This window comes from Amphibalanus amphitrite, unplaced genomic scaffold (assembly GCF_019059575.1).
Source record: "Amphibalanus amphitrite isolate SeventyFive unplaced genomic scaffold, NRLGWU_Aamphi_draft 001239F_arrow, whole genome shotgun sequence".
Classification (NCBI taxonomy): Eukaryota; Metazoa; Arthropoda; class Thecostraca; order Balanomorpha; family Balanidae; genus Amphibalanus; species Amphibalanus amphitrite.
The window spans coordinates 94,091-120,618 of record NW_024882732.1 but is presented as its reverse complement, the minus strand read 5'-3'; the positions used below and the strand labels follow the sequence as shown (position 1 = coordinate 120,618).

The 26,528-nt window shown below is 52.3% G+C and overlaps 1 protein-coding gene across 2 annotated transcripts; it reads right to left on the bottom strand.

Annotated features, from left to right (window-relative positions):
- Positions 1 to 19: 19 nt before the first annotated feature.
- LOC122371396 (intraflagellar transport protein 172 homolog) lies at positions 20 to 26,380 on the bottom strand. 2 transcript variants are annotated; one of them, XM_043347686.1, is made up of 34 exons: positions 26,001 to 26,380; positions 25,401 to 25,544; positions 25,028 to 25,140; positions 24,450 to 24,635; positions 23,810 to 23,897; positions 19,361 to 19,462; positions 18,827 to 18,939; positions 18,283 to 18,450; positions 15,181 to 15,320; positions 14,699 to 14,903; positions 14,460 to 14,575; positions 14,041 to 14,219; positions 13,675 to 13,818; positions 13,191 to 13,386; positions 12,465 to 12,557; positions 12,085 to 12,234; positions 11,621 to 11,801; positions 11,095 to 11,297; positions 10,738 to 10,895; positions 10,437 to 10,505; positions 10,046 to 10,190; positions 7,391 to 7,581; positions 6,982 to 7,164; positions 6,401 to 6,702; positions 6,094 to 6,274; positions 5,731 to 5,937; positions 5,393 to 5,510; positions 4,964 to 5,108; positions 3,764 to 3,876; positions 3,470 to 3,561; positions 2,935 to 3,108; positions 2,471 to 2,686; positions 1,846 to 2,199; positions 20 to 673 (listed from the first exon to the last, which is right to left on the bottom strand). In XM_043347686.1, exons 1-34 carry the CDS (start codon positions 26,037 to 26,039, stop codon positions 545 to 547), a joined length of 5,337 nt encoding a protein of 1,778 aa, XP_043203621.1. In that variant the 5' UTR covers positions 26,040 to 26,380; the 3' UTR covers positions 20 to 544. The 2 variants fall into 2 exon arrangements, with proteins under 2 accessions (XP_043203621.1, XP_043203622.1); XM_043347687.1 differs by lacking the exon at positions 10,437 to 10,505.
- Between the last annotated feature and the right edge of the window lie 148 nt (positions 26,381 to 26,528).

Sequence of the window (26,528 nt, the reverse complement as noted above, 5' to 3'; positions counted from 1 at the left end):
TCGCAACCAGACACTGATCCGGTTTATATTGCACACTTTATTATCGTAAGTATTACACATACAGTGCATTGCTGCGATTTATCACCGCGATGCTTTCAGGTATTGAGTGGACGGACTCGTTACAACTGCCGGCTGCAGAAAAACACAGGCTACCGACAGATATGCGTGGACAATGGCGGTCGGCAGCCTCGGGCTAAGCCTGGCATCGAATGCTGCCCGATCCCGGAGTAATGAGCGTACACAGCGGTATTGCAGTCATCGAAGACTGGGCCGCTGGGTAAAACGGCGCCGCGACTCGCCTTGTCGCGGCCGCCTTGGACGGGTGAGTGAGTGAAATATGGAGCGGCACAGGCAGACGGGCACAGAGGGGGACAAATAACAAGCGATTACCGATATCAACGGAGCAAAAATAACACTGGACGCAGCCCGTGTGGCACCACATGGGCGGAATAGTGTAACACAGATTATACCGGTCGGCATGACTGCCGGGCACCGGGTACGACCTGGGACGGAATCGGGCCCGGCCGGGACGGAGGTGGGCCACTCAGAGCCGGAAGCCCTGCTGCCCGGTGCCCGCCCACGTGCCCACGAACCGTAGCACGTCCGTCAGCTCCACGCTGTTGGTCATCTTGGCCGTCATCACCAGCGAGTTCCAGTCGTCCTTGTTGGCCACCTGAGAGCGCGGAGGGACAGACATACAGTCGAATAGCGACGGACGGAAACACGGCGTCACGCTTGTTGAATTATAATCTTTACACCGTTAATGCAGCTATATAGTCATTACGAGCGGGCGACCACAGCGAGCGAAGCGAAGTCTTTTCAATATAACGGGAAAATCTCAGTATGAGCGGCCCGGCCCGGCCTGTAACGCTTTTGAGAGGCTTATATCTCAGCAACCGCTGGACCGATAATTTGGCCTGCGGTCTTTTTTTTTTTTTGCTGGGTAGCCCCATCCCTTCTACCCCGTAATTGACTACTTCTGATACATCTCAGTGACTCGTGGCACGTGCCACGTGAAAAGTCAAGGGTGTTCAAGCAGTTTTGCAAAAGTAGTGATTTTGAGAGGCCCATATCTCAGCAGCGGCTTGAGGGATTGTCTTGCGGTAATTTGTATAGGGTAGCTGCACCCCTTCTACCAAAGGTCGGATACTCTTGATCTATGTGAGTGACCCCCACTGCACGTGCAAAATACAAAAAGAAGAGGTGCCAAATTTGTTCCCATTTCAGTAACTCGGTAATTACTGGGGCGATTTCGCTGAAACTTGGCATACAGGTAGGCACCCACCAAGCAATGCATTCCCATGTGTTGCGGTTAGGGTGCTACTGCACGTGCGCACGTGCAGGGGGCGTTTCCAGATCTCGAGAACGGCTGGGCCGATTGCGCTCAAATTTGGCACACGGGGACCGGTTAGTAGGGTGCCGTGCAAAAGTCATTTTGGACCGCGTTTGCACGTGCGCACGTGCATGATGCCGCTTCCAGATCTCAGGAACGGCTGGGCCGATTGCGTTCAAATTTGGCACACCGCTAGCGACCGGTTAGAAGGGTGCTTTGCACAAGCCCGTTGGAAGTACCCTCTCGCCCTTACGCACGTGCAGGGCTCACTATCTCGCTCGCTCGTTCTTCGCCCAAAAGGCGTTTTGCTGGTTTTATTCAATAAAATGTAAACGTTATGGGGCGGCCCAATTGGAATAAAGCATTACTCCGATAGTCTCAGAAAATACGGTGGAGTGTGGAAAACACGGTAGCAAGTCGCACCACACCATCACTAGTCTGCGAGTTCAGCAGTCAGTGTGCCTTCTCACCCGCAGATCGTATACGCACCCAGGCTCCTATCTCATACGCACCTTGCCGTACTGGAACTCCATTTTGTTCTTGAGCACGGGGTAGCCGGTGACGACGCAGGGCGGCGCTCGGCTGCCGTCCGGGTTGAGCAGCGAGGCGGCGTAGCAGCCGCGCTCGTCGCGCGGCAGCTCCTGCTCCACCGACTGGTCCATGCTGACGGCCAGTACCCACTCCTTGGCGCGCTCCGTCTCGGCGGCGTCCACGTTGGCGCGCGGCGGCAGCGGGATCTCGAACGGCACGTCCGTGTCGGCGAAGTCGCTGTGGTCGATGGTGTCCAGCGAGCCCTCCTCGATGGCCTCCACCAGGTCCAGGAAGTGGTTCCAGCACACGAACGCCAGGTTGTCCCAGCCCACCTTCTGCACAGCGCCGACAACCCAGACATACCGGTAACTCGCTGCGCTAATGGGCCAGCTACCTACAGTAATGAACCATGATTCGCTTAAAACGTTCTGAATAAACAGCGATGGAATAAACTTGATCGTTGGAGATTATTCTAAATCTACGAGTTGAAATCCCGCATAATTAACGTTTATGTACGTACGTCTCACGAAAAACAAAATTCGGCTACGGAACTGAGAATAGCCACACTGCTTATTCAGCCACCGCGCCTGAGCCGTGCCGACCCACCTTGGCGTCGACGCCCGCCTCGAAGAAGGCCTTGTCGGCGGGCACCAGTTCGGTGTAGCGCAGCAGCGACACGGAGATCTTGCTGGCCACCATGGTGAGCTGGTCGACGCTGTAGGCGGCCGAGCGGGCGGCCAGCAGGTGGGCCACGAACAGCATCGTCTGGAACACCTCGTGCACCGCCGAGCCCGCCTCCGCCGAGTGGTTCATGTTGCCCACCTGTGCAGATAATGTCGCGTGCGTGACCGATGAACCCTCGGTCAACTAACGGATGGAAAAGACACTTCAACCTAAGCTGGACTTGGATAGAGGCAGGGGAAATTTCAAAGTTTTAACGACATCTAGATAGGAAGAAAATAATTGAGGCAAACACAATTACAGCCAAATGTCTGCAGCTGCAGTCTTCGCTATGACTATCCGCTCCCTAGCTGGCCGGCTCGCCCGGCGGTCTGTTCCGCCATACTCACCAGATCGAAGAGGAACTCTCGCAGCTCCGACCACACCTTGTAACTCTCGGGCTTGGCCAGCGAGTGTTGGCCGAACATGCTGACCGTGATGTACTTGTAGATGTTGTAATTCTGCGACTGGGCCGGCGCGCCGTGCTTCACGTACAGCTTCAGCGCGTCCACCGGCATGTTCTCCTGCAGGGTAAGACACAGGACAAAGGTCAGCCAGGGAAAGACACGGACAGACGTCAGTCTGCAGGGTAAGACACCGGACAGAGGGAAGTAGGATAAGACACAGGACATAGGTCAGGCTGCTGCACGGTAAGGCACACGATAGTGGTCAGCAGGGTAAGACACCGGACAGAGGTCAGCAGGGTAAGACACAGGACATGAGGTCAGGTTTGAGACGACCGGAGCAAGCCACTTCTCCACTGCCGTGCGGCATTTCACATGCTGATCGATGCGTTTTGATGGACGAACCATCAGTGGCAGATATTCAAGGACGGGTTTACGTCCAACACCCGGTCTTTAAACGCCCGATCACCGTCTGACTAACCTTGATGAGGTGGGCGGCGTACAGGGCCAGGTACTTGTGCAGCACCTGAGGACCGTGCTGCTTGGCCGTCTCAATGCACTTCTGCCACTGACCTGGCCGCGCACAGAGGTCAGGTCAGGCCGGGTCACAGCACCGATAGGCACACTTACAGGCTACATCTGTTGTGATTGATTAAAAACCGGACTACGGTCAACATCATCATTTCGCCTGGCGCAGTCATGTTCACCTCAAAACTCAGCATTCCTCGTGAATCGAGTCAAAACGAATGGCATCCTCCAGTCGGCGAGATCGTACCCTTCTGGACGAACATGTCGAGCCCCTGGATGACGTCCACGCTGGCCAGAGCGTCCGCCTGGCCCTCGGTCTTCAGGAACTCCTTGTACTTCTCCTCCACGTACTTCAGATAGCTGCCGTACAAAATCGGTGAAGTTCATTTAAGAGGTAGTTCAGGCTCTACCGCAGTTCAAATTATGGGAACCAAGGTTAGCGAACGGTTGTATTGACTTCATGACAAACCACTCCATATACAAATAATGGCTATTCTTGGCGTCGAGTCCAAAAAGTAAAACACGGACGGATGGGAAAGTTCTAAAATGCACATACGAACATCCATACCACAACCCACGCATCCCTGCACAGTACACATCACACATTGCAAGTTCAACTATTCACCATTCTGCACTCTCAGCAGATGGCTACGGCAGTGGGCACTAAACTGACGAGGGCCCAGGTCGCGGAGATCCTGGGGCAAGGCATTGTACTCCGATACAGCCGAGTACAGGAACCGGCGGCGCCCGGACTCGGTACGTATTGCCGGTGTTTCAAGTGAGTCCGTCTGCCTTGTATCACGGCCGTGAATGCTTCCACGAGTCACAATTCTATTTCTCAGCGACTCCGGCTGCCCTGTGTGCATCATACGCTTCAACATGCTCAGTGAGTGATAGCGCCACAGGTTCTCCGCCGACAGCCACTGCAGCTCCCTAATGACATCACTTATATGATCGTATTTCCGCCGACCCGATATCAACCGAGCTCCAAAATTGATCAATTTCTGAAGCCGGGCCCGTTGCATTGCGCCACACACGCCGTATACACTGATGCAGTAGCGTACGGAAGACATAACCAGCGCCTGCACCAGCGTAGTCAATGTCTCTCTCGGAAGGGCGTGCCGGCAGTGACTCAGCCCACTCAGAACACCTGTGCACCGGCGCGCCACATCAGTCACATGATCGATGAACGTGAGGCTCTGGTCAAACGTGATACCGAGGTTTTTGACAGTACGAGACTCGTTAATGTTGGAACCCATGAAGCGAACCGTGATCGGTGGAAGGCTACGAAGACCTTGCTTAGTTCCAATTACAATTAATTGCGTCTTTTCTGCGTTGATTTTCAGTCCGTTTTTGTGGGTTGTGGGACGGCAAGGAGCATGTGCGCTATAACATGTAATACGTTCACTAAACCGAGAGGTTCGTCAGGTCTGGCTCGGTGACATACCTCGGCTCCATCTCCTGGGCGATTTTCTTGGCCTTCTGCCACTCGGACGCCTGCACGAGCGCCTCGATGGCCTCGCGCACTTTATCCGAGCCGAGGAACACCTGGGCGGCCGCGCTGTTGGCGCCGATCTCCAGCAGCCGCTTACCTGCCGGACGACGGGTCAACGGAGATCACCGAACAGCAATCGATGATAGAAACAGAACGGAGCCTAGCCATGACGGCGGTTAGGGATCGGCGACGAATCCAAAACAAATGAACAAAAGTTGCATTAAATGGCCCTGTTCATAATAAAATCCGTCGGACGAATTTATCGATAGGAAGCAAGGCAAGCAGCCGATGACACGGCTTTTCGGTAACGGCGGTTGACATTACAGCATCGCACATATAGTATGACCGGCCGTCTATCTCAGTCTTTTCGCCGATTCTCACCCATCTCTGCGGCCAGCTTGGGTCCCTTGGTGGAGCCGAGGAACTTGATGGCCAGTTCGGCGGCCTTCATCCAGGCCTTCTCCACGATGGCGCGGTCCTGAGTCATCGACGGGTTGATCTGTTCGCACGAAACCAGGAACACGGGGTCAGACGGACTTCAGCGTCAACTATAGTGTGACTCGGCAATGGGGATATTTATCCGCGAACCAAACAAGGCACATATTCTCCATTCAGCCGGCCGCTAAAAAAAAGAAGAGTTTCATCACATCGCATACCAAACGCCCGCGGCCAATGGCCAAGCAACCCCCGACTCGGTCTACCGCGCCGCCCCGCCTGACCTTCATGTAGCAGTCGATAGCCTTGGCGACGTCGTCGGTCTGCTCCCACTTGGCAGCCTGCTCGAGCAGCATGCGCACGTCGCCGCTGGCCGTGCTGGTGCCCGTCTGCTTCATCACGTTCTTGTCGTACTCCTCCTGCAGCTCGTCCAGCTTGTGCGGTGCGTACTCGCGGCAGACGCGCAGCGCCTCCTGCCACATGTTGGCCTCCTGCCACGCGAAAATCGACGGACAGCGTCAGTGCCGGGATCCGATTAACATACTAACATTCTCGTCCTACATTGTGTGTAGGCCAGTCTTATCTATCTGATCTATGACTTATCTATGACCCCAGGGGTCATGGTCCACGCCGCCATATTCGTCTACCTTGTAGAGTCCGATGGCCATCTCGGAGCGGCCAGCCCGCAGCAGCAGCGACTCGAACTTGCTGTAGTTCTGCTCCTGGAACGCCTGGCGGGCCTGGCCGACCAGGATGTCCGGCACGGAGTCGGGATCGTAGTTTTCGGCCACACGCTGCGCCGACGGCCACTGCTGGTTGTGCACGTACCTGCAGCGGAGAGACGAACACAGAATGACAGCTACTGCAAGTCACACATACCACCGACTCTCCATGTCAAATTATTTGACGGCGCGGTATGAAGTCAGACCCGGCACGGATTGTGCTATGACTCACATGAGCACGGCCTCGCGCGGTTTTCCGGCGCGGATGAAGGCCTCCTCGGCGTCAGGGAACTTGCCGTCGTCCTCGAGCGCCATGGCGTGCTTGTAGTGGATCTCCTGTACCTTGCTCGGCGGGCTGCCCTTGGCCAGCTCGAAGGCGAAGTCGAACTGCAGGCTCTCGCAGGCGTACTCGATGCACTGGTCCAGGTAGCCGAGCTTCCTGAGCAGCTTGACGGCCGACTCGCCGCCCATGGTGCGCGCCCACAGGTAGGCCACCTGTTTGGCGGCGTTGTTGCCGCCCGAGTTCTTGGCCACCTGGGGGCGGACGGGACAGACGGTTGGTCAGGTACTCCGGACGGGAGGGACGAGACGGTCCGGTAGCGCGGACGGGAGACATGAGACGGTCAGGTAGCTCGGACGGCGAAGAGACAGTCAGTTAGATCGGACGGATAAAGACGTTTAGTAAGTCGGACAAATCACTTCATGAGAGTGAGAGCAAGTTAGTCAAGCTGTACTGGCACATAGGCATTGCACTTGTCGTTAGTGAATTGTCTGCCAAGAACCACGTAACTCTCCCGTTTGCCGTGTGCTTACCCTGAAGGCGTCCTCCCAGCTCTCCAGGCCGCGCCACATGTTGACGGCCGCCTTCCAGTCGCCGCCGGCCACGTAGTGTTTCTCAGCCTCCTTGTAGTTGTTTTCGTTCTCCAGCTCTCCGCCCAGGTGGACGTGCGTCTGGTTCACCAGCTCCGGGTGGTGCTCCGTCACCAGCCGCATCATCTGCGGCACCAGCACCAGCGTCAGTCATATGCTAGTCCACCGCCACTGCCAAACACCCGGCACCAGTGCGCAGACCGGTCTCACCCAGTCCACCCGCAGTCCACAACTAACACTCGCGGTACTGTAAACAGGTAGCACAAGAAGTAGGCTAACCTTGGGCCAACCACTCAACCTGCTGACCACTTTCCGTCACACTGTCGCACGGTCCACCGTGACGCCCACCCACCTGGTCGTACTGGCGCTGCTTCTTGTACATGGTGATGGCCAGGTCGGGCTCCTGCACGGTGATGTACAGCTTCTCGGCGTCCCTGAACTTGCCGGATTCCTCGAGCTCCTGCGCCTGGTGGATGTACATCTGCGTCACCTGCTCCGGAGCCATGTGCTGGCGCGCGATGTAGTGCGCCTTGTCCCACTTGCCTGCAGAAAAAAAAAATGAAGAAGGGACCGTTAAAAATCTGGGGTGTACACGCACAGGCGAAGCTGTTTTGGAGGTGCCCAAACAAAGGCTTCAGAAAGCATGGAAAAATGTTATATCTTTGAGCAAATTCTGAAAACAGTCCGGGCTCCACACTTAGCATCGGCTACACTCCGACTCTAGCCGGAGGCATGGATAACTATATATGGATTGGAAACTCCCCGCGTGCGCCATTACCAGCCGCGACATTGGTGCGCGCCTGCCATCTAGCGGCGAGAATATCGACATACAGGAATGCGCTCGGCCGGCGGCTGGCTCGCCCGCAGGAATACGCTGATCGGCGGTGACCTGGTAACTATTTCGATGGAAATATGTAACATATACTCACCGCACGTCCAATACCACTTACCAACCGGGCTTTAGTAGCTTGTCTCCCCGCGGTGACAGTGCACCGGGGTTGGGCAGGCGTCCCCAGGCGCCGCTTTTCACACACTCGGACGGTCACCAGTAGGCCGTCGCAGCTCGCCGTCACAAGTTGTGACGGCGAGCTGTTGTGACTCACAACCCGTGAGTCCCATACTTCACAATCCCATAGTTCTGCTCCCATAGTTCTGTTAGTTCAAACATCGTTCCACTCATTGCATGTCATTCTGTATTTACGTGTAATCCACAAACACATGTGACGCATGGCATCATGATATTCATTTCGAAATCACAGGTGATTCAAAACACTCAAATAGACATCGATTGTGATCGCGTGGACACGGTATAGTAATCCAATCCTCACTCATCTGAATTCCAAACACTCGTATCTACATCGATTGGCCGGATCGCGCGCATGCCGCCTAATCTAAGACAAGAAGAACATTAGGTTAGGCAGATCAACGATAAAGAACGCTAATTTCTCATCTATCTGATACTCACTCCTCAAAGAGCCCAGTTGGCCGATGTTGACATGAAGATAGTCTGTTGAGTTCTTCATGATATCTTCTCTTCTCATGTTTACCGCCCATTGCCTTGGCGGGGAGGGGGGGGGGGGGGGGTGCAGCATCAATATGGTAGAAGCCTTAATGACACATTTTAACTATTTCCCAGTGACCTAGTTCCACCTTGACCTCCATGCATGGAATGATCCTAACGCATTGTTGAAGACCAATGAGATGGTGCCTGTGCACATGTTAAAACAACAAACAAGTCTGTCGTGCAAAGCAAAAAAAAACAACAAAAAAACTTAAGCGCAATCTGCAGGGCACAGAAAAAATGAACCGAAACAAAATGTGAATGCATGCACTTGCATCCCCTTTCCTGTGTGTGGAAGCCCGCACTTATGCTCTTTTCCCTTTGCACGGCAGAAGTAGGGAAGCAGTCATTCAATGACTGTAGTCCCATTAAAACAAGGTTAATCAGCAGTCAGGGTGGCAATATGACCTTAGCAAGGAAAAACTAATGGATGGGGGATGCATTGATTGACCTCCTCCAGGGCGGGTCAGCTGAGCTGGCCTGGGGTTGTCGTTGACAAAAATGCTGGCAGACAAGTGTCCAAGGTCCTGCCATATTGGCTAAGCATAATAGCTAATGATTGACAAATAATAAACCTCTTGAAGTGGTCCATGCTGGAAAAAAAGGCTTATATCTCCTGACTATAGATATGTACCTACTGGCCCAAACCTCCAACGACGCCAATGATGCATAGGCTTTTTACTCATATGCTAGATCGAACTTCCATTAAAAAACACTTCTTATATGTACAGTAACCTTTCAGGATCGACTTGGGATTCGGTGAAAAGACAGATCAGGGTTTTTCTTCTTCGAGTTTTTGCAATTAATCGCGCCGCACCAAGAACTGCCGTCCGCCGCCATTGTGGCACTGGCGAGATTCCTGTACGTCGATCTGCGCATGCGCAGTACCCGATGTCGCGAAAATCGGCGGAGTTTCCAATCCATATAAGTAATCCATGCCGGAGGTGTGGGGATTGTTTCGGCCCGGCGCGGCGTTCCGTCGGCTGATCGGGCGCCGTCACTGGACGATATACTGTGCCGCAGTGCACGGTCGCCGCGCGGTACAGTCTACGCTCTAGTGAACGTTGCGTATGCGTTGGGAAAGACGGGCATGAGCTGGACAGGTGGCCATCGGACGAATGAATGAACGGATCTATTAACAAATGAATGATCGAATACCAAATTAATGTTAGAATAAATGAATGGAATAAATGATAAATGATAGTGAGTACATGGATGAATGTGCCGAAAAATGAGTGGACGAATGCAAGAAAGCGCTGATGAATGAATGAATGGAATAAATGATAAATGATAGTGACTACATGGATAAATGTGCCGAAAAATGAGTGGACGAATGCAAGAAAGCGCTGATGAATGAATGAATGAATGAATGAATGAATGAATGAATGAATGAGTAAATGAACCTCGCCCTGCGTCCTCCGACTACAGTCTGAACGGCGCACTGACCGGCGTTGTTGTACATCTCGATGGCTTCCTTGAACATGCCACCGTCCATGAAGAGTTTCTCGGCGGTGGCGTGGTCGCCGATCTGGGCGAAGTGGTTTCCGAGCTTGAGCAGATAGGGCGAGATGTCCTGTTCGCCGCCAGCCGCCTGTGGCCGTCACAAGGCACGGTTAAGATGTAAAAAAAGAATGTGAGGTCACAAACTAGTACGCCGGCAGAATGATGAGGTAGATCGCAAATATGATTAAAACTTCGGAGAAAACAGAGCAGGGCCGTTGTGGGAGCACATATGAGATGAACTATCGCCTGCGGCTGGTTGAGCCAAAGGGAATACGGAAACTGGATTTCAGGAAAACGGTTCGAGCATAAGTGTGAAAGACGTGATGTTTCATACCTTCTTCTTTTTCTTCTTCTTCTTTTGCCCATCAGCCTGTGCGGCTCCAGGATTGTCGGCCAGGTAGCCCTTGAAACGTAGGAGAGGTTCGAGGAGACGGTAAGGACAATTAGGACAAATGAGAGGTCGCCTAGCATTCAATTATCACAGACTGCAACACGCCACAATACTTGAACTCGAGCTTGAAAAAGTGATACCACGACACACAAACATATCAATCCTCTGCACCGGCGAGGCCTTGCCCGATGTTCACAATCGCCACCTTCCAGCCCCGTCTGCTGTCTACGCGTCTCTGACCCACCTGGACGATCTGCATGGCCTTCTTCCACTGACGGGCGTGCACGGCCGCGTCCAGCGCCTTGATGGTCTTGCCGGCCTCGATGTAGTGGCTGATGGCGGCGTCCATCTCGCGCTTGGAGACCAGGTAGTCGCCCCATTCCTCCTCCAGTTGGACCACCACTGTGGACGGAACGGAACGGGCAGGGTGACCGGCCGAGCTTACAGCACGAGTTTGTCAGTGATCCAGTGGCTAGTCATATCCGGTATTGGGATCCGATGCCGGTTCCCAGGTGCCTTTAGAGTGACAGTTACGACTCCAACATTTAACATTAGTTACGTCCCCAGCCCGTGTCGCGGCCGACCAGCCCTCTGCACCCACCTGATGGGAAGTTGGAGCGGGCTAGCGCCACGGCGCGCGGGTACGCGCTGCCGCGGCGGAAACAGTCGAGCGCCGGCTCCAGCTCGTTGACCCGCTGGTACATCTCGCCGGCCTTCTCGAACAGCTCGGCCGTGATGAGCGCCTGCGCGATGGCGTTAATGAGGCCGACGTTGTTGGCCAGCTCCGGCGTGTTGAGCGTCACCCTGGCCGCGGAGCGGGCGTTAGAAAGGTGGTAGCTGGTGGCCGTCGCTCGAGCATCAGCGTATCAGTGACTGTTTCAATGGTAGAGGAGTGTCGGAGAGCTTTGGTAGGCTATAAGATCAGTTACCTTGTGCTGTGGCGGCTAACTTTGCAAATCTAAAAGACACTAGCTCGGGAATTATAGCCTTCGCAGCTCGCAGGCACTTTCAGTCTCTCAGCAGGTTGTTCAGCTCAATATACCCTGGTTCAGCCCACCCCACCTAGCCGCCGGGGTCGGACCGTCACCCCACCTAGCCGCCGGGGTCGGACCGTCGCCTTTTCTCACCGGGCCGCCTTGGCGGGGAGGCCGCTGCGCAGGTACAGCTGGACGGCGTGTATGTAGTCGCCCTCCTGCTCCTTGAGCTCGCCGGCGCGCTCCTCCTGTCGGGTGGCCATCAGCCACTGGTGGTAGTTGGCGCGCAGCTGCGGCAGCTCCGGGTGGCGCCGCGTCTCGGCCACCTGCAGTGCTGTGTACCAATACACACACGGGGACACCGACACGGGGTCAATCGACACGGGGAGGCACGGCCGCCCGTCCAGGTCTGTCTCACTCAACTTGTATATCTAACAACCAACAGGTGCTGCATTTAAGAGAAGTCGTCCAAAATTTCACATCGATCATATAATTCCGTGGCATAATGTTGTTCAATATCGGCAATACCGGCAATATCGGATCAATTTGAGTTGTTGGTGGCGTAAGTCAGCACAGCTTCTGTTGAGCAGAACGAGTCACCGCTCCAAATCACCTACCTTCGTCCCACTTGTTCATGTTCTGGTACATGCGGATGACGCTGTCCACTTGGTTGTTGTCCAGGTAGATGGCCTCTGCGTCCTTAAACTGACGACTGAACACCGCCATACGCGCCCGAACCTCGTAAAAGTCCATGCCGTCACCGTGTCCTGACGAGGATCCGCGTCAGGTAAGGTCATGCAGGTCGTCCTCATGCTTTCTCACGCTCGATGACACTATCGCCATCAGGCTCACAGTCGAAATAACCGAAACTGAACCGGGCTTGGGACAGATCACGCTTATGTTACGTTTCGTAGGACCGGACCCGGGAGCATTGATCACAGAAGCGGACTGCCCCCGAACGTGACGACTGACGAGGACACTAAGTTTTAGTACGTACCCATTTTCTGGGCGACCTGTTCGGCGAGCATGATGACCTCGCGCAGGTACTTGGCCTTGGAGACGTCCCCCAGGGCGGCATAGCACCGCTCGGCTGTGACGGACCAAGATGGAGAAATCAGAGGACGGTATCGCTGACCAACACACTGCTAAACTGGCCGCAGCGTAGCAGTCGCCGTAGCACCGCTTGGCTGCGACACAGACGGACAGCCGACAAAGTACAAACACAGTTATACCGGCCTGCAGCGTTACTCAGTCCCCGTAGCACCGCTCGGCTGCCGCACATACCGAGAGAAGAGATCAGCGGACCGTATCGCCGACCAGAACCAAACTGACAGAGCTCCGCAGCCATACATAATGCTGTATATTATTGATACAGCATTACAGTCACCCCTGCGGTCTACATCGTATCAAATGGGCGGCTGCACGACGAACGACAGTCATGGGCGAGGACGATAGCTAATTCAAATATATTGTAACAAACAAAAGACGCGTGTAGACCCGGCGTTCCTGTCAATGTGCCCGATCCCAAGATCCCACCGATGTGCAGCTGCTGGCTGTCTCTCAGTCTCTCTGTAGTGCCCGGTCCCCAGTATCCGCCACCCACTGTGCAGCCGCTGGCTGGCTCAGTCCCCATACCTCCATCCCTCCGCCACCCACCGATGTGCAGCTGCTGAGTGCTGACTGTTAGGTTAGGTCTCTGTGGTCCCCAGTATCCGCTACCCACCGATGTGCAGCTGCTGGCTGTCGACCGCCAGCCGGCCCAGCGTGCGCCACATGGCCTCGGCCTCCGGCGTCAGCTCCAGCGACTCGAGGAAGGTCATGGCGCGCAGCAGGTCGCCGTCATCGATGGCCGTGCCGAACTCGATCAGACCCTCGTCCAGCGTGTACGAGTACTCCTGGCGGCTGTCCTGAACTATCACCTGTGTATGATCGGGAAGGGAAAGATCAGGGCTGATTATAGCGTCAAGTAAAGTGGCAGCCCTCCAGTGCTATCATGGCATCAAGCTGTAACAACACTGCTGACTGCATTCGTACCATCGCTGGTTGATCAATTCTATCAGCCACAACCAGCCTGGGCGACATAATTATTAATTACTTCCATCCGTTTAGCATTAAGACGGACCGGCGAGCCCTTCAGCAACATCCCCGTGGTAGTGCTGCGCGCTTTAGACTACCCACACGCCCCGCGGCCGGCCGGTCGGGCGCACCTCTGTTTTGTTGTCGCTGCGGTCGATGTCGACGATGTCTCCCTTGATGGGGAACATGGTGACCCGTTCGGGGGCGTCGATGTTGTACCAGATGCAGAGGTTGGTCTGGCTCTGGGCCACCACCACGTCGCTGCCCGGCACCCACTGCCGGAGACGGAACGGCGTTCGACGAGACGGTGTGAGACGGGAATCTCTAAACGTTTCACAATCTATCTAGACTGCCAGCAACTACATTTTAACATCCTTTTACTACGAAACAAAATTAACATCGAATGTCCTTCGCAGTGCACCAACGTTTGCATTGTAGTATACAAGCATCTTTCAGGTAGGCCGCCGCCCACGGGCCGTGTGAGTTGTGTGACTCGCCTGCACGAAGCTGCAGTAGTTGAGTATGACGGTATTGGTCTTGGTCTCGATGTCGACCAGCTGCAGCCGCTGCCGTTTGTCCCTGAACAGCAGCTTGTGGCCCGTCTCGTTCAGCTCCAGCCAGTCGATCTTGGTGTCGTGAGAGATCACGCCCAGGTTCACTCCGTACATGAGGTCAACTGTCGCAGACACCGGTCAGGTGAGGTTAGTCAGGAGCTCGGATCGGGTCGCTCCCACTAACGGGGAAGCGGATTGTTAATTTTGGCACACCACAATTCCATCGCACAAACCTGACACTATTGCCATCTGATTCTGATATATTCGGTATTTACGTCTTACATGTAAAATATTCTGCAATGCCATTCGGCACGCCAGTCAGAGCAGTCGACACAAACTCCGAGAGATAGACCGCCACTCACTGATGGTGATGGTCTTCAGGTCGACTAGGTAGGCCATCTTCTTGTTGTCCTCGACACCCTTCTGTCTGCGCTCGTTGATTCGCACGCTAATGAGGTGCGGGTTCATGAACTCGGTGCTGCCGGCACAGGCAAGCTCGGTTAGCACAAGACAGCTCGGGCAGTGGGGTTACATATAACGTAGATGATGCAGCGTTATGATCTAACCTACGACAACCGCAACACGGTCCGTCCGCTCTCACCGGACTGATCCGAGGAGCTCGTTGTTGCCGTATTCGATGATGCTCAGCTCGCCGGCGTTGAAGATCATGCAGCAGTTGGTGTTCTCGAAGAAGAACTTCTCGTTGCCGCTGTTGTCCATCCAGGGCACCTCGGAGAGCAGGTTTCGGGAGAGATCGCCCACCAGCAGCGTCTCCGGCGTGCGAGCCACCAGGTACCGCTCCTTGCCTGGGGAGCAGCGAAGACCGGATGGGCTGAGGGCCAGAACACTCGATGGTTGGGTACCGCTCCTTGCCTAGAGTCCTTTCTTCGCAAACAGCGTACAACTCGTAACTTCCACCAGGGCCACCCAAGAATGAGCACGACAGAGATAAGAGATAAGGATGTTAAAATGATTCTGAGGAACGCCTCCTTTTCCATCGTTTATTAATCATCATAAAAAACATTTCAGCAGCGCAGTCATCCTACATGAGCCCCATCATGAGACCTCGCATGTCCACCGTACCCATGAATTTGACGTCCTCGATCTCGTATCCATACTGGGACTTGAGGATGACGCCCCGGCCGCCGCCCTTGAGCGGTTTGATGAGCACCTGGGACGGTCCGACGTAGGTCATCTCCCACCGGTCGTTCCAGACGGCGCGCCTGCCGGGCACAGCAGAGCGACCGTCATACCGGGGCATCCGGACACCACCTGATACCTGACACCGGAGAACCGTCACATCGGAGAGGTCATATTTCATATCACGTTGCACTTCATCGGACAATTACAGAAAAGGTGGTGTAAGTTGTAACGTTTTTGCCGTAGCATGCGCCGTAGCATTTGACACACAGCAAATCGATGATGGGAGCATTCATTAAAATATTTTGACAGCTAACAAACTAGCCTAACATTTCCCAGAAAAGATACCTGCCACTTACGTTAGTAACGTAACTCGTGACCGCGGTTCGCCTATTCACTATTGTGACGTCATTAATCACCGAATGTCCAATGTCCATAGTCCATTCTGAAAGCCTGCACCGACCTGTATGACCCCTCCCTCCGGACCGGTTCCTGTCCCGACCCGTATCCCCTGCCTCCCTCGTTCCCCATGTTCCCGGTCGGTTCTTGTCCGACTCGCTCCGCCTCCCCTCCCGTCCACTCAGGGTAATTTATTATCGTCCACCGTCCCCTGTCTGCGTCGGTCGCCCGTCCCGCAGTGTGGAAGTTCATAAAACACCACACGCCGCGAGACCGTTATCATTTCTCGCCCCGCAGTCGGCCCATGCGCCATGTCAGAGCGGGGACACGACGCCACTGAGCACGCTAATTTGCTAAGATACTTATCACCAACCAGGGTTGGATAAAAGCCGGCTTAAATTGAATTTATGCCAGCCAGTGGTTTAAACCGGTTTAAACCGGTTTAAACCGGCTTAAATTAATAAAAACCACCTTCAGTCAAAACATCTATTATAACTTATCTTGTGGGTCAGTGTACTCGTTGGTGAATGAGCAGAGTGCACGAAGTCAATACCTGTGTCATTTGGTATTATGTCAACATTTTGGCATGTGATTATGTTGACAATCTGGTCAGTAGGTAAGGGAGAGCGGGGTCAAATGTAACACGGGGCAATTGTAACAGTGTTAATAATTCATAAACTTACCAATAGAATGCGCTAATGTTAAGACCGAAAATGCGTAATTCTATACTGCCTTTCCCAACGGAGTTTGAAGCGAAAGTGCCGGGTATGTCGATGGCTGTGCACATTAATGTGTTTTTGAGTGCATTTTATAAATTTTTTATACCGTTATATTTGATTAGCTCATTCCCGCCATTGAAAAGATATCGACTTCAGACTTTGTGTAAGCGTTGCCAGGCTTGTTGTTCATAAATTGAAAGCATTAAATGCTGTACATGCAACATCTTTATGCGCCAGTTTCGTCTAAAATATGTCAAGGCGCGACGGGGACAATTGTAACATTTTTGCAGGGGTCAAATGTAACAGGTTATAGGTCAGTGGCCATTATGTCAAAGTCGTCAAATTTTCAAGGGAGATGAAACATTGCTAGAATTAAGAGAGCTGTAAGTTTTGTCGCAATCGGCAGCTTTTTACGCGATTTATTAGCGAAAAACCGAGGGAGAGGAGGTCCATCCAACCCCTGTATAAGTGCGAGGTTTTAAGCCTTTTTTCCTGAGAAGAACCGTCTCTAACAAGTGTGGGAAGATGAACAAGTGTTCAATACTTTTGTTAAATCAAAGTTTTGGGAAAAATTGTGTTGCTGTAGCCTGTAAATTAGCATGTTACAATTGTCCCCGGGTGGTGTTACTTTTGACCCCGTATCTGGGGTGAATTGTAACAGATGAATTGACTTTTTCGGACAACAATTTTGACCCAAAAAATAAGTTATTTCGGAAATGTTTTAACAGCATTTTAAAGACAAAACATCATAGTTTCTGAAAATAACAGAAAAAGTTTTATAACTGCAAACGTGTTTGCACCAGATGATAAAATGCAAAAAATGTTACAATTAACCCCGTTCTCCCCTAACTAAGCTAAGAAACAAAGTAGGGATAAGGCCTAAGCACATTCTAATCTTAACATTCGGTTTACCGGTTAAAAGTCTCACTTTATTTTACATGTAAAATGTATTCTGACCAATCGTCTGGGGACTGGGCCAGAAACACTAGAAAAAAATATTTATCATGGTAGGTACTAGGTATCACCCATTCTGTGATTTAATTGCACAGGAAATAATTGTAACAACTCATCATTTATAAATCTTCTGGAATGTTCCTATGGTTTGTGTTTTTTCAGGTAGTGCATGTTGTTTTCTTGGTATAACAGTGTCCCTAACTAATCACACTTATTATTGTTTTTTACATGTACTTTGGAGCCTATAATGGTGGCCGTGCTGTCAATTCCTTTGTTTAGTGTCACTGACTGCTTAAGCAATAGACAGTTCCCTAGTAAATAGGCAATGTTCTGTATGATAGTTCTTAGGCCTTTCCATTCACTGATCCTTGCACCATGCATTTGGCATTAGGTCATGTTTGCTACAGCTTCTCATAAAATTGAAATTGGTTTCTTTATTGAAGCTGTCTCCAAGACCTTTCATTCCATAAACCACCCATGTAAACAACTAGTTGTGTAAAACACTGCAAATCAAAATAAACATTTGATGCATGGTGATACAGATCAATAATGAATCACATAAAGTCAACCCCCAGGAAAAAACATTACAAGTTAGCATGTAAAATTGAAAGGTGTGTATAGAAAATGTGAAGAGAAGAAGCAGTTTAACCCAAGTGATGTTGCGACAAGTTAACGTAAGTGGCTTTTATTATGTTGGTGCACGCTGGTTTAAACCGGGGTGGCTTAAATTAGTTTATGCCAGCCGGTTTAATCCATGGATTAAACCGGTTTAAACCGGCTGCTGGCATAAATTTGCCAACCCTGTCACCAACAGAACAAAATGGAACGCGCAAGAGCACAGTGCCTGTTCCAACACGTCTGTCCCCACGTCCGCCGCTCTACACTCCACCGTAACCAGCCCTCTCCATTCCCGTCTCCCTCCCCCTCCTCCCCGCCCAGCTCCCCACCCCGTTCCGCCGGCCACCGGACTGACTTGAGAGCCGAGTCGAAGAGCTCGACGCTGCCGCACAGGCTGCCGCAGGTGACCCGCGAGCCGTCCCGCTTCCAGGCCAGCGCCGTGATGGTGTACAGGTTTTTGATCTCCTTCATCTTGGACTCCTCCCAGATGTTGCGCCGCGGGCTCCAGTCGAACACGCGCAGTCTGCCGCCATGGGAGGGGAGCGGGGAGGGTCCGATTAGCGCGGCGGACAAGGGCGCCGGGATGATTGGGCACTGACACGCCATCTTATAACCCGCGAGTTACACACTGGGAAAAGATAGCCTAACGGTAGAAGCAGAGGTCTGCAGAGCTCCGCAACACTCATTAATACGAATAAAGATAGCCATTTTTAATGTAAGGAATTACGACCGTAGCACTCTGAAAGCGTACGCCGTTGCCCGTTACTAAGCTCACTGGGCAACCCGTTAACTTCTTGATGAAGGGGCTGATGGCTGACATGGACTGGCCCATGGACCGAGGACTGAATAATGAATGTACTGACCTATCGAAGCTACCGACGACCACGCTATAGCTTTACCTGTCGAAGCTGCCGACGACTACACTCTGTCCGCTGGGGCTGCAGATGGCTGTGGTCAGCTCCTTCTCACTGTCGTCGCGCGCATAGTCAAACTGCTGTCCCAGCCGACCCTCCTGCGGCGGCAGTACGACAGGCCCGTTACAGCGGTGAAACGGGAAGACAGTCACCGTCACAGCGGCACCACGAGAAGTACCGTCACAACTGACATTCTATCGACGAACAGTTTCAGGGGCCATAAGTTTGCGTTGAACTGCATTTTACTCAAACTTAAATATATGATAAACATTTAGCAGTTTGAACGTCCGATTTGCACTTCGGCTGGCTTTCGAGAAAATAAATCCCAAAATTTTCCGGCGCAAAGTCCAGCAAAAGTTTTGCTTTTGATGAAGCTGAATAGACAATGAACGATGACAAGTAAGTGAGTGCTACGGCAGTGTAGTTGGTACCACGGTTAGGACGGAACTCGAGCTGCAGCTGACTGGCGGCACGTTCACATCGCTCGGCGCCCGGACCACTACAGACTGCGGCACCCACCTTAGTGTAGAAGATGAACTTTCTGTCGCAACCGCCGATACCGATGTGGTTGTTGGCCCAGCAGAGCGCGTAGGGCGGTACGTTGTGCTGTAGGATCTTACCCTGCGGGTAGGGGTCGACGCCGCCGGTCAGATTGCATGTACCGGTCAACAGAGACGGTAGTGTTTGTCGGAGGTCAGGCGTTACCTCACCCAAAGAGCATGACTTGGGGTAAATGTCAGGAATACATGAGACCCGTATCCACCAGTCATGTCTTTGCAAGCGCAGCGGGATGGAGAAATATCATTGTTGCATATCAGTACCATCTGGTATCGGCTGATTTCAGTCCGGTCATTCGGGTAGATATAAGTCATCATAGCGAGTAGTACGCAGTCGGTAGCATGGATTTACATTTATTTCGTTACCGAGTCGTGTGTGTAGAATGTAGATACTAAAACATAACCGAAATCGACAATGACAGGTTCAGTCACGCTAGACTGATAGACGCTGGCGAATGTCCTACATCATTCGGTGAGCAAGGTTCAACCGAGCTATCAATCATCTGATGACAACAAAGCATGACGTCAACCAACAATCACTCCACCATCAAGACTTTGAACCCCTGCTCGGTCGGACCAAAGTCTCAAACGAACTATAGTAGGTTCAGTGGGGTCGCTGCGCAAGCTCGAGCGGGTAGGATTGGCGGGGTCGCATCCTGCCGCCTGCTACCAGTCGGAACCCGTCGGGTAGGATTGGTGGGGTCGCATCCTGCCGCCTGCTACCAGTCGGAACCCGTCCCCGTCACCTGTCTCTGCCTGCCTGTATGTCGGTCTGCGTGTCTGTCTGTCTATGGCCGGGGGGATCCAGGGCGTCGCAAGTCCATCTACGACACGTCGCAAGTTACGACACATGTCCCGTCGCAAGTTGTGTCGTAGCGAAAAAGGAGGGATGTTGAGGAAAGAGGGGTTTGTCGGAGGATACGACAGAACGTAGCTGCGACGAGGCTTAAATACCCGCTTTACTCGAGAATTTAAAAGGCTACACGATCAGCTGATCCCGTAGTAAACGTCAGTAAGGTCGAAAACTCTATCACGCATAAAGGAACATTCGCCTTTCTGGTTTGCGAGCTTATGAGACAGCAAGGTCAAGCATGTTCTCTGATTCTGAAGCTTTGTATTAACTGGGTGACTTGTGGTTGCTAACGCTCACGTGATTTGCCATAAAATTTGGGATCGATCACAGGAGATTCGTGGCTATAGGGCATCTAGAATCGATGCTTTAGAAGAAATGAGTTCCGAGAGTTTGAGGTCACAGAGAGGTAAGAAATTTGTAGATGGAGGTCACAATTGGAGGTTACAGAGGTCATCTGGGACACGTCAGGTCACAGAGGTCAACTTGGGGTCATCACAGAGCTCAATTAGAGACCACGGAGGTAATCTGAGACACGTCAGGTCACAGAGGGCAACTTGGGGGCACGTCAAGTCACAGAGGTCAACCTAGGGTCATCACAGAGCTCAATTGGAGGTCATATGGGACACGTCAGGTCACAGAGGTCAGCTTGGAGTCACTAGAGAGCTCAATTGGAGGTCACGGAGGTCATCTGGGACACGTCAGGTAACAGAGGTCAACTTGGGGTCATCACAGAGCTCTATTGGAGGTCATGAGGGTCATCTGGGACACGTCAGGTCACAGAGGTTAGCTTGGGGTCATCATAGAGGTCACTTAGAGGTTACAGAGGTCATATGGGACACGCCAGGTCACAGAGGTCAAGTTGGGGTCATCACAGAGCTCAAATGGAGGTCATCTGGGACACGTCAGGTCACAGAGGTCAGCTTGGAGTCATCAGAGAGCTCAATTGGAGGTCACGGAGGTCATCTGGGACACGTCAGGTCACAAAGGTCATGTTGGGGTCATCACATAGCTCTATTGGAGGTCATGGGGGTCATCTGGGACACGTCAGGTCACATAGGTCAGCTTGAAGTCATCAGAGAGCTCAATAGGATGTCACGGAGGTCATCTGGGACAGGCCAGGTCAAAAAGGTCAACTTGGGGTCATCACAGAGCTCATTGGAGGTCATCGGGGTCAGCTGGGACACGTCGTTTTTGGAATTGGGAGAATATTTTGGGAGATACCCCTTGCAACGTCCAAGACCGCCTTTCTGGATTCGCCAGTAGTTGCTGGAATGGTGTTAGGCTACTTCATATCCCCGAATACCCCAATAAATGTGAATATAACATACTATGCACCATTTTCAACACTCTCGCTGGCACCGATTGAGGCCTCATAGACGACCCGTCAGTTCAAGCTCTTAACTCGCGTTAGCGTCAACGGATTGCAACCAAATTTTCAGGATCTAAAGTTTAAACAATTTTACACCTACCATGTAAATTTCGTGACCATGACCCGAATGACCTGTGACCTGTGACCTCTTCCTCAAGGCAAGGTCAACTTGCGACACAACTTACGACTGCTATTTCAAATTCGTAAGTTGTGTCGCAAATCAGGCTATTTGCGATAGACTTTACTACTTAAGTAACGCTACTCATCAATTGATCCCTTCACAAACGACTTACTACACAACTTGCGACACGTCGCAGCTACGACGAGGCTTACGACGCTCTGGATCCCCCCAGCCTATCTGATATACCCAGTCACCGTATGAATGGGTCGGCCCGTCCCGCACACGGCGCCGTTTCATGTTACGACAGGCCACGGAGCACGTGTGTGGGGAGGGAACCGAGGACGCCGGCAGCGGCCGCGTCGGCGCGTGGACGGAAAGTGAAACTACCCCGCCGTGCAGTACCGCCCCCCCCTACCCCGCCGTCGGCGCCGACAACGGCCACCGACGAAATGGGGGAGGGGTGGGGCGAGAGGAGGCGTGGACAAGCTGAATCCTGCTGAAGGTCGTGACCTCTCCCCTCCCCACATTCATAACAAGTGTCCTGGCGGGACCATTACCCGGGGCTGATCGGCCATAGATGCCGTTTGACGACGGGAGGGTCGGGAAGGTGTCAGGAAGGGGGGGGGGGGAGACCGACTAATGACCAGTCGGCCACGCCGTTCAGTATAGCCGATGAAAGCGGAGTTATGAGCGATAATGGGTCCGGAAGTAGAGTGCTGTCTCGGCCTCCTCCTAATACCATGGGTGTCTTCCAGGGCTCTGCGTTAGGTCCGTTACTTTTCACCATCTTCTCTAACAACCTATCGCTGTACGCGGGTGATGCAGTAGTCTTTCAATATGCCGACGACACCCAAGTATTGGTTAGCGGTCCTGCCAGGGACCTTGGAGTTCTCATCTCGCGCATGGAGGTTTCGCTCGCGTCACTCAACGAATGGTTCTGCGCTAACGCCCTGAAGGTCAACGCCAGTAAAACACAGCTCATTGTCTTCGGCAGTCGTCAAAATTTACGCAAATTGCCAGATTTCAGGGTATCGTTCCGTGACGCAGCGTTGCAGCCGTGCGCGCAGGTGGGGAACCTGGGCGTCACTTTTGACAGTACTCTATCCTGGGACGCTCACGTCTCCGAACTCAGTCGCCGGTGTACGGGACTGTTGATCGGTCTCTCCCATGCGCGCCACAGTCTCCCGGATGGCATCATTAGAACGCTCGTGACAGCACTCGTTATCTCACGCATCCAGTACTGCCTCTCAGTTTATGGCAATGGGTCCCAAAAAATTTTCGATCGTCTCCAAAAAAATTTGAACTTCGCTGCTAGAGTCATTTTCGGTCGCCGTAAATTTGCCCATGTCTCTGACCTGCGAAAAAAGCTCGGGTGGCTGTCCCCGCGTCATATGGCTGATTACCAAACCCTTGTTATCGCCCACAAAGCCATTCAGCGCGGCGAACCCGAGGAATTGGCAACCATGTTCGTCACAAACAGCGCTGTCCGGGAGAGACACTCCAGGCAAGACCACCTCTTTCACCTTCCGCGACCACGGCTGGAAACGGGTAGGCGGCGGTTCGGCTATCGAGCCGCTGCTCTACTCAACAGTCTCCCAACTCAGCTGTCGCAGCTGTCTCCCGCCCCCTTTGCCCGATCTGTTAAAGCCGCGATAGTGGACGGGGCATCAACTGATCGTCGCTGACCAACGGGTTGGTGGGTGGGTGAGTTGTACCTGTGGCACTACGAAAGTGTCTCAGTCCGTGCTTTGACGTGAGTGAATGTGTGAATGCTGTGAATGTTAAGATTAGTAACCGCGGATACGGATTCTGAGCAGTAATCGCCACGCACTTTTAGAATGTGGATCGCTCATGATTGTTCAATACAATACAATACAATGGAATAGGAGGGGCGAGAAAGAATATCACTGGACTATGCTGGCTGCATATCCGTGACAATAGAGTCATGTTGAAACACATAATCCCGCAGTTGATATAATCGGTAAACTGAGTCGATCATACACAAACGTTTAGCAGCCATCGGCAAACAAATCAGCAATTGTCGCATTTGATGCCCATGTTACCGTACCTGAGGCAGTTGTTCCTCATCTTTGGACACGTAGAACCGAACGACGGCGCCGTCGGCGTGTCCCGACAGGAAGGCCGTGCCGCTGGAACTGCCGAGTGAGACACACACCGGTCAGTCACCGGTCACCGCGCCCGTCACCGCGCCAGTAACGGTCACTGATTCACCGAGTCGGCCGGGACTGGGTCACTCGGTGACTCACCGGGCCAGTCCGCTGTCACGAGACTGAAGGAAGTAGGCGGTACAATGATACGAGAGAATGATGAGTTATGCATGCATGCATGCACGGATGCATGCTAGGACAGGCTTACTTTTCCTAGCGCGAAAGCATCTGTAACTGAAAACATCGTTGTGCCGGGATGACAAACGCTACATCGCGGGAAGCTCTAACTATAGGTAACGGCTTCGCCGGTGGTTCATCGAATAAATGGCCGTGAGGCTTGAGTTAAATGATTTACCGAAGGAATGACCCGGTATGGAAATTTCGAAAGAATCAAACAAATACATAAACAACTATATGAAATGAGGAGGCCATTTCTTAACAGTAATCATTTTCACTAAGAAAGAGTGCTGTTGGTTTCGTCTAGGCAGTCGTTTAAAAATGAGTGCTGTATAACAGCATGCACCATTGCACCGTGCTCACTTGGGCGAGAGGGAGACGACGTAGGACTCTGTCTGGTAGAGCGTCTGCGACTTGTTGGACTTGACGTTGGCACCGCGCACCTTTCCATCGGCCAAGCCGAACACGATGGGACCCTCGAGAGGCCAGATCAGACAGGTCACCGCCGCCGACTGGACAAATTTGTTGCAGATCACCTTTTTCTCGCCCCTGCAGCGGTCACAGCCGGGTGGCGGCCGTTAGTCAGCGGCACAGGCTCCACCGCGTCAGTGGTATGATGTGAGTGGGTGGCGAGAAGGACGGGACAAAAATACACCTTCTCTCTAGCGGACCCCAAAACATCGGAAAATATATTCTAATTAGTCCATGACATTTGGCTGTACTGTCTCGTAGGGCGTGGCTTATCAAGAAAGCTCCTGTGAAAATGTAATATACATATATTGTCCATTTTTTCGGAAAATGTTTAGGATTGGTGGCGTTTCCAAGGCCATCAGCTGCAGCCACGCCACAGGTACGCTCGCGAGTCACCAGCTCCCCATACCCCGGTCAGAAATCAAAACCACTCACCAGTCACTTCCCGGCCCGTAAGAACACCCGCTCACCAGTCCTCGCCGATCTTGTAGACAAATATGATGTTGTCTGACTGTCCGATGGCAAGCTTGGTGCCATCTGGAGAGAACGCCAGGCCCTTCACCACGTAGCTCTTTTTGCCGTACTGTCAACCACAGGTGCGTGACATGGATGAATTTTGTAACGATCGACCGCTATGCTTCTAGCACACTCCACAGGGTTCGAATAAGGTTAGATTTGGCTCTTAAAATCGCTTGACCTATTAACTAGCCTCATGGCATCGGTATAAAATCATAACGTTCTCGCATGACTCCGATATGCATTTGACAATGAAAATATTTGGCTTATGTACTGGAACATTAGGCTCATGACTATCGAAATATTTGTTCATAAAGCAAATTGCACCTTAGCATCGATGGGCTTGGTGGAGAATTTGTCCTTTTTCTCGCCGTTTTCGTCAAACATGATAACGACGCGATCAGCGGTGCAGACGGCCAGCTTGACGTTGTTGTAAGACCACGTCATGGCCGTTATTTTGGCGGCGCCGTCCTGATGACATAATGGGAGGAGAACGTGTCAGGACCAGGGGAGGGTGAACATTGTTCGCAGAAAGGTACACATTCATTGAAAGCGAGGTGCGGTAACTATCCTGTTCTGGAGTGCCAAGCCCTAGCCTTCATGCCTGCATTTGTAGGCGAATGCAATGTGAATTCGAGCAAGAAATCAAGAATGGGTAGGTACTTGGTAAATGAAACCTAGCAAGACATCCTTGAGTGCAATTTTGTGGAACACCAATTAAAATGAGGTCCACAGGCTCATTTAGAGGATCACTTAGTGCAAAGTGCTCATTTAGAGTAGAGTGAGAGGTGAGAGGATTACAAAATTACTCGAGCAAAACTACTTCTATAACTGAAGAATTTGAAGTAACATACGAACGGTACCTACCTACAACTACGACACCTGATCGGTTACGTTCAAAGGTTGATATTTATGCGACTGACATACCTGAGCGGGTAAAATTGTTTTCAGATGCTTCAGCAGCATTTTAATATCTTGCTGTAGCCCCAGTCAGCAGAAAAAACAACTCGATTCTTAAAAAATGTGAACGGGAACGAATTACAGGAAACCAAGTGGGTACCTGCACCTTTTATGTACTCGGGACTACAATTGCACCGCATCAACGGCAGCGCCTCGCACGCTAAACGCATGCATACTACACACTTGCTACACGCTCCCGTCCTCCAAACCTCTGTGGATTTGTAACGTTGAAGCAAGTTGCGTATTTTGAACCATCCCACTTTATACCAAGGCCGTATATATACAGAGCACCAGCACAGAAATACAGCCAAAATAATATGAGTCACGCGGGACGGCGTTCTGCTGAGGCATTTCGCGGTTTATTTTGTTTACATTTAGGAATGCTGTTCTGCAATACCAGTTTCAGTAGAAACCTGAATCGACCTGTCTGATTGGCTGGCTGTGATCAGTAGACTCAACCGACTCAGCTGTATTAGGTATAACTTCTTCAGCCAA

Bases quoted from the DNA above. Each gene is read 5' to 3' on its own strand.
- LOC122371396 (XM_043347686.1), bottom strand. From the start codon at position 26,039: ATGCTGCTGAAGCATCTGAAAACAATTTTACCCGCTCAG. The intron at 6,275-6,400 runs GTGAGTCATAGC...TCTCCGCTGCAG, and splicing joins CCGCGCGAGGCCGTGCTCAT to GTACGTGCACAACCAGCAGT. The intron at 3,562-3,763 runs GTACGATCTCGC...GTGCGCGGCCAG, and splicing joins CGACATGTTCGTCCAGAAGG to GTCAGTGGCAGAAGTGCATT.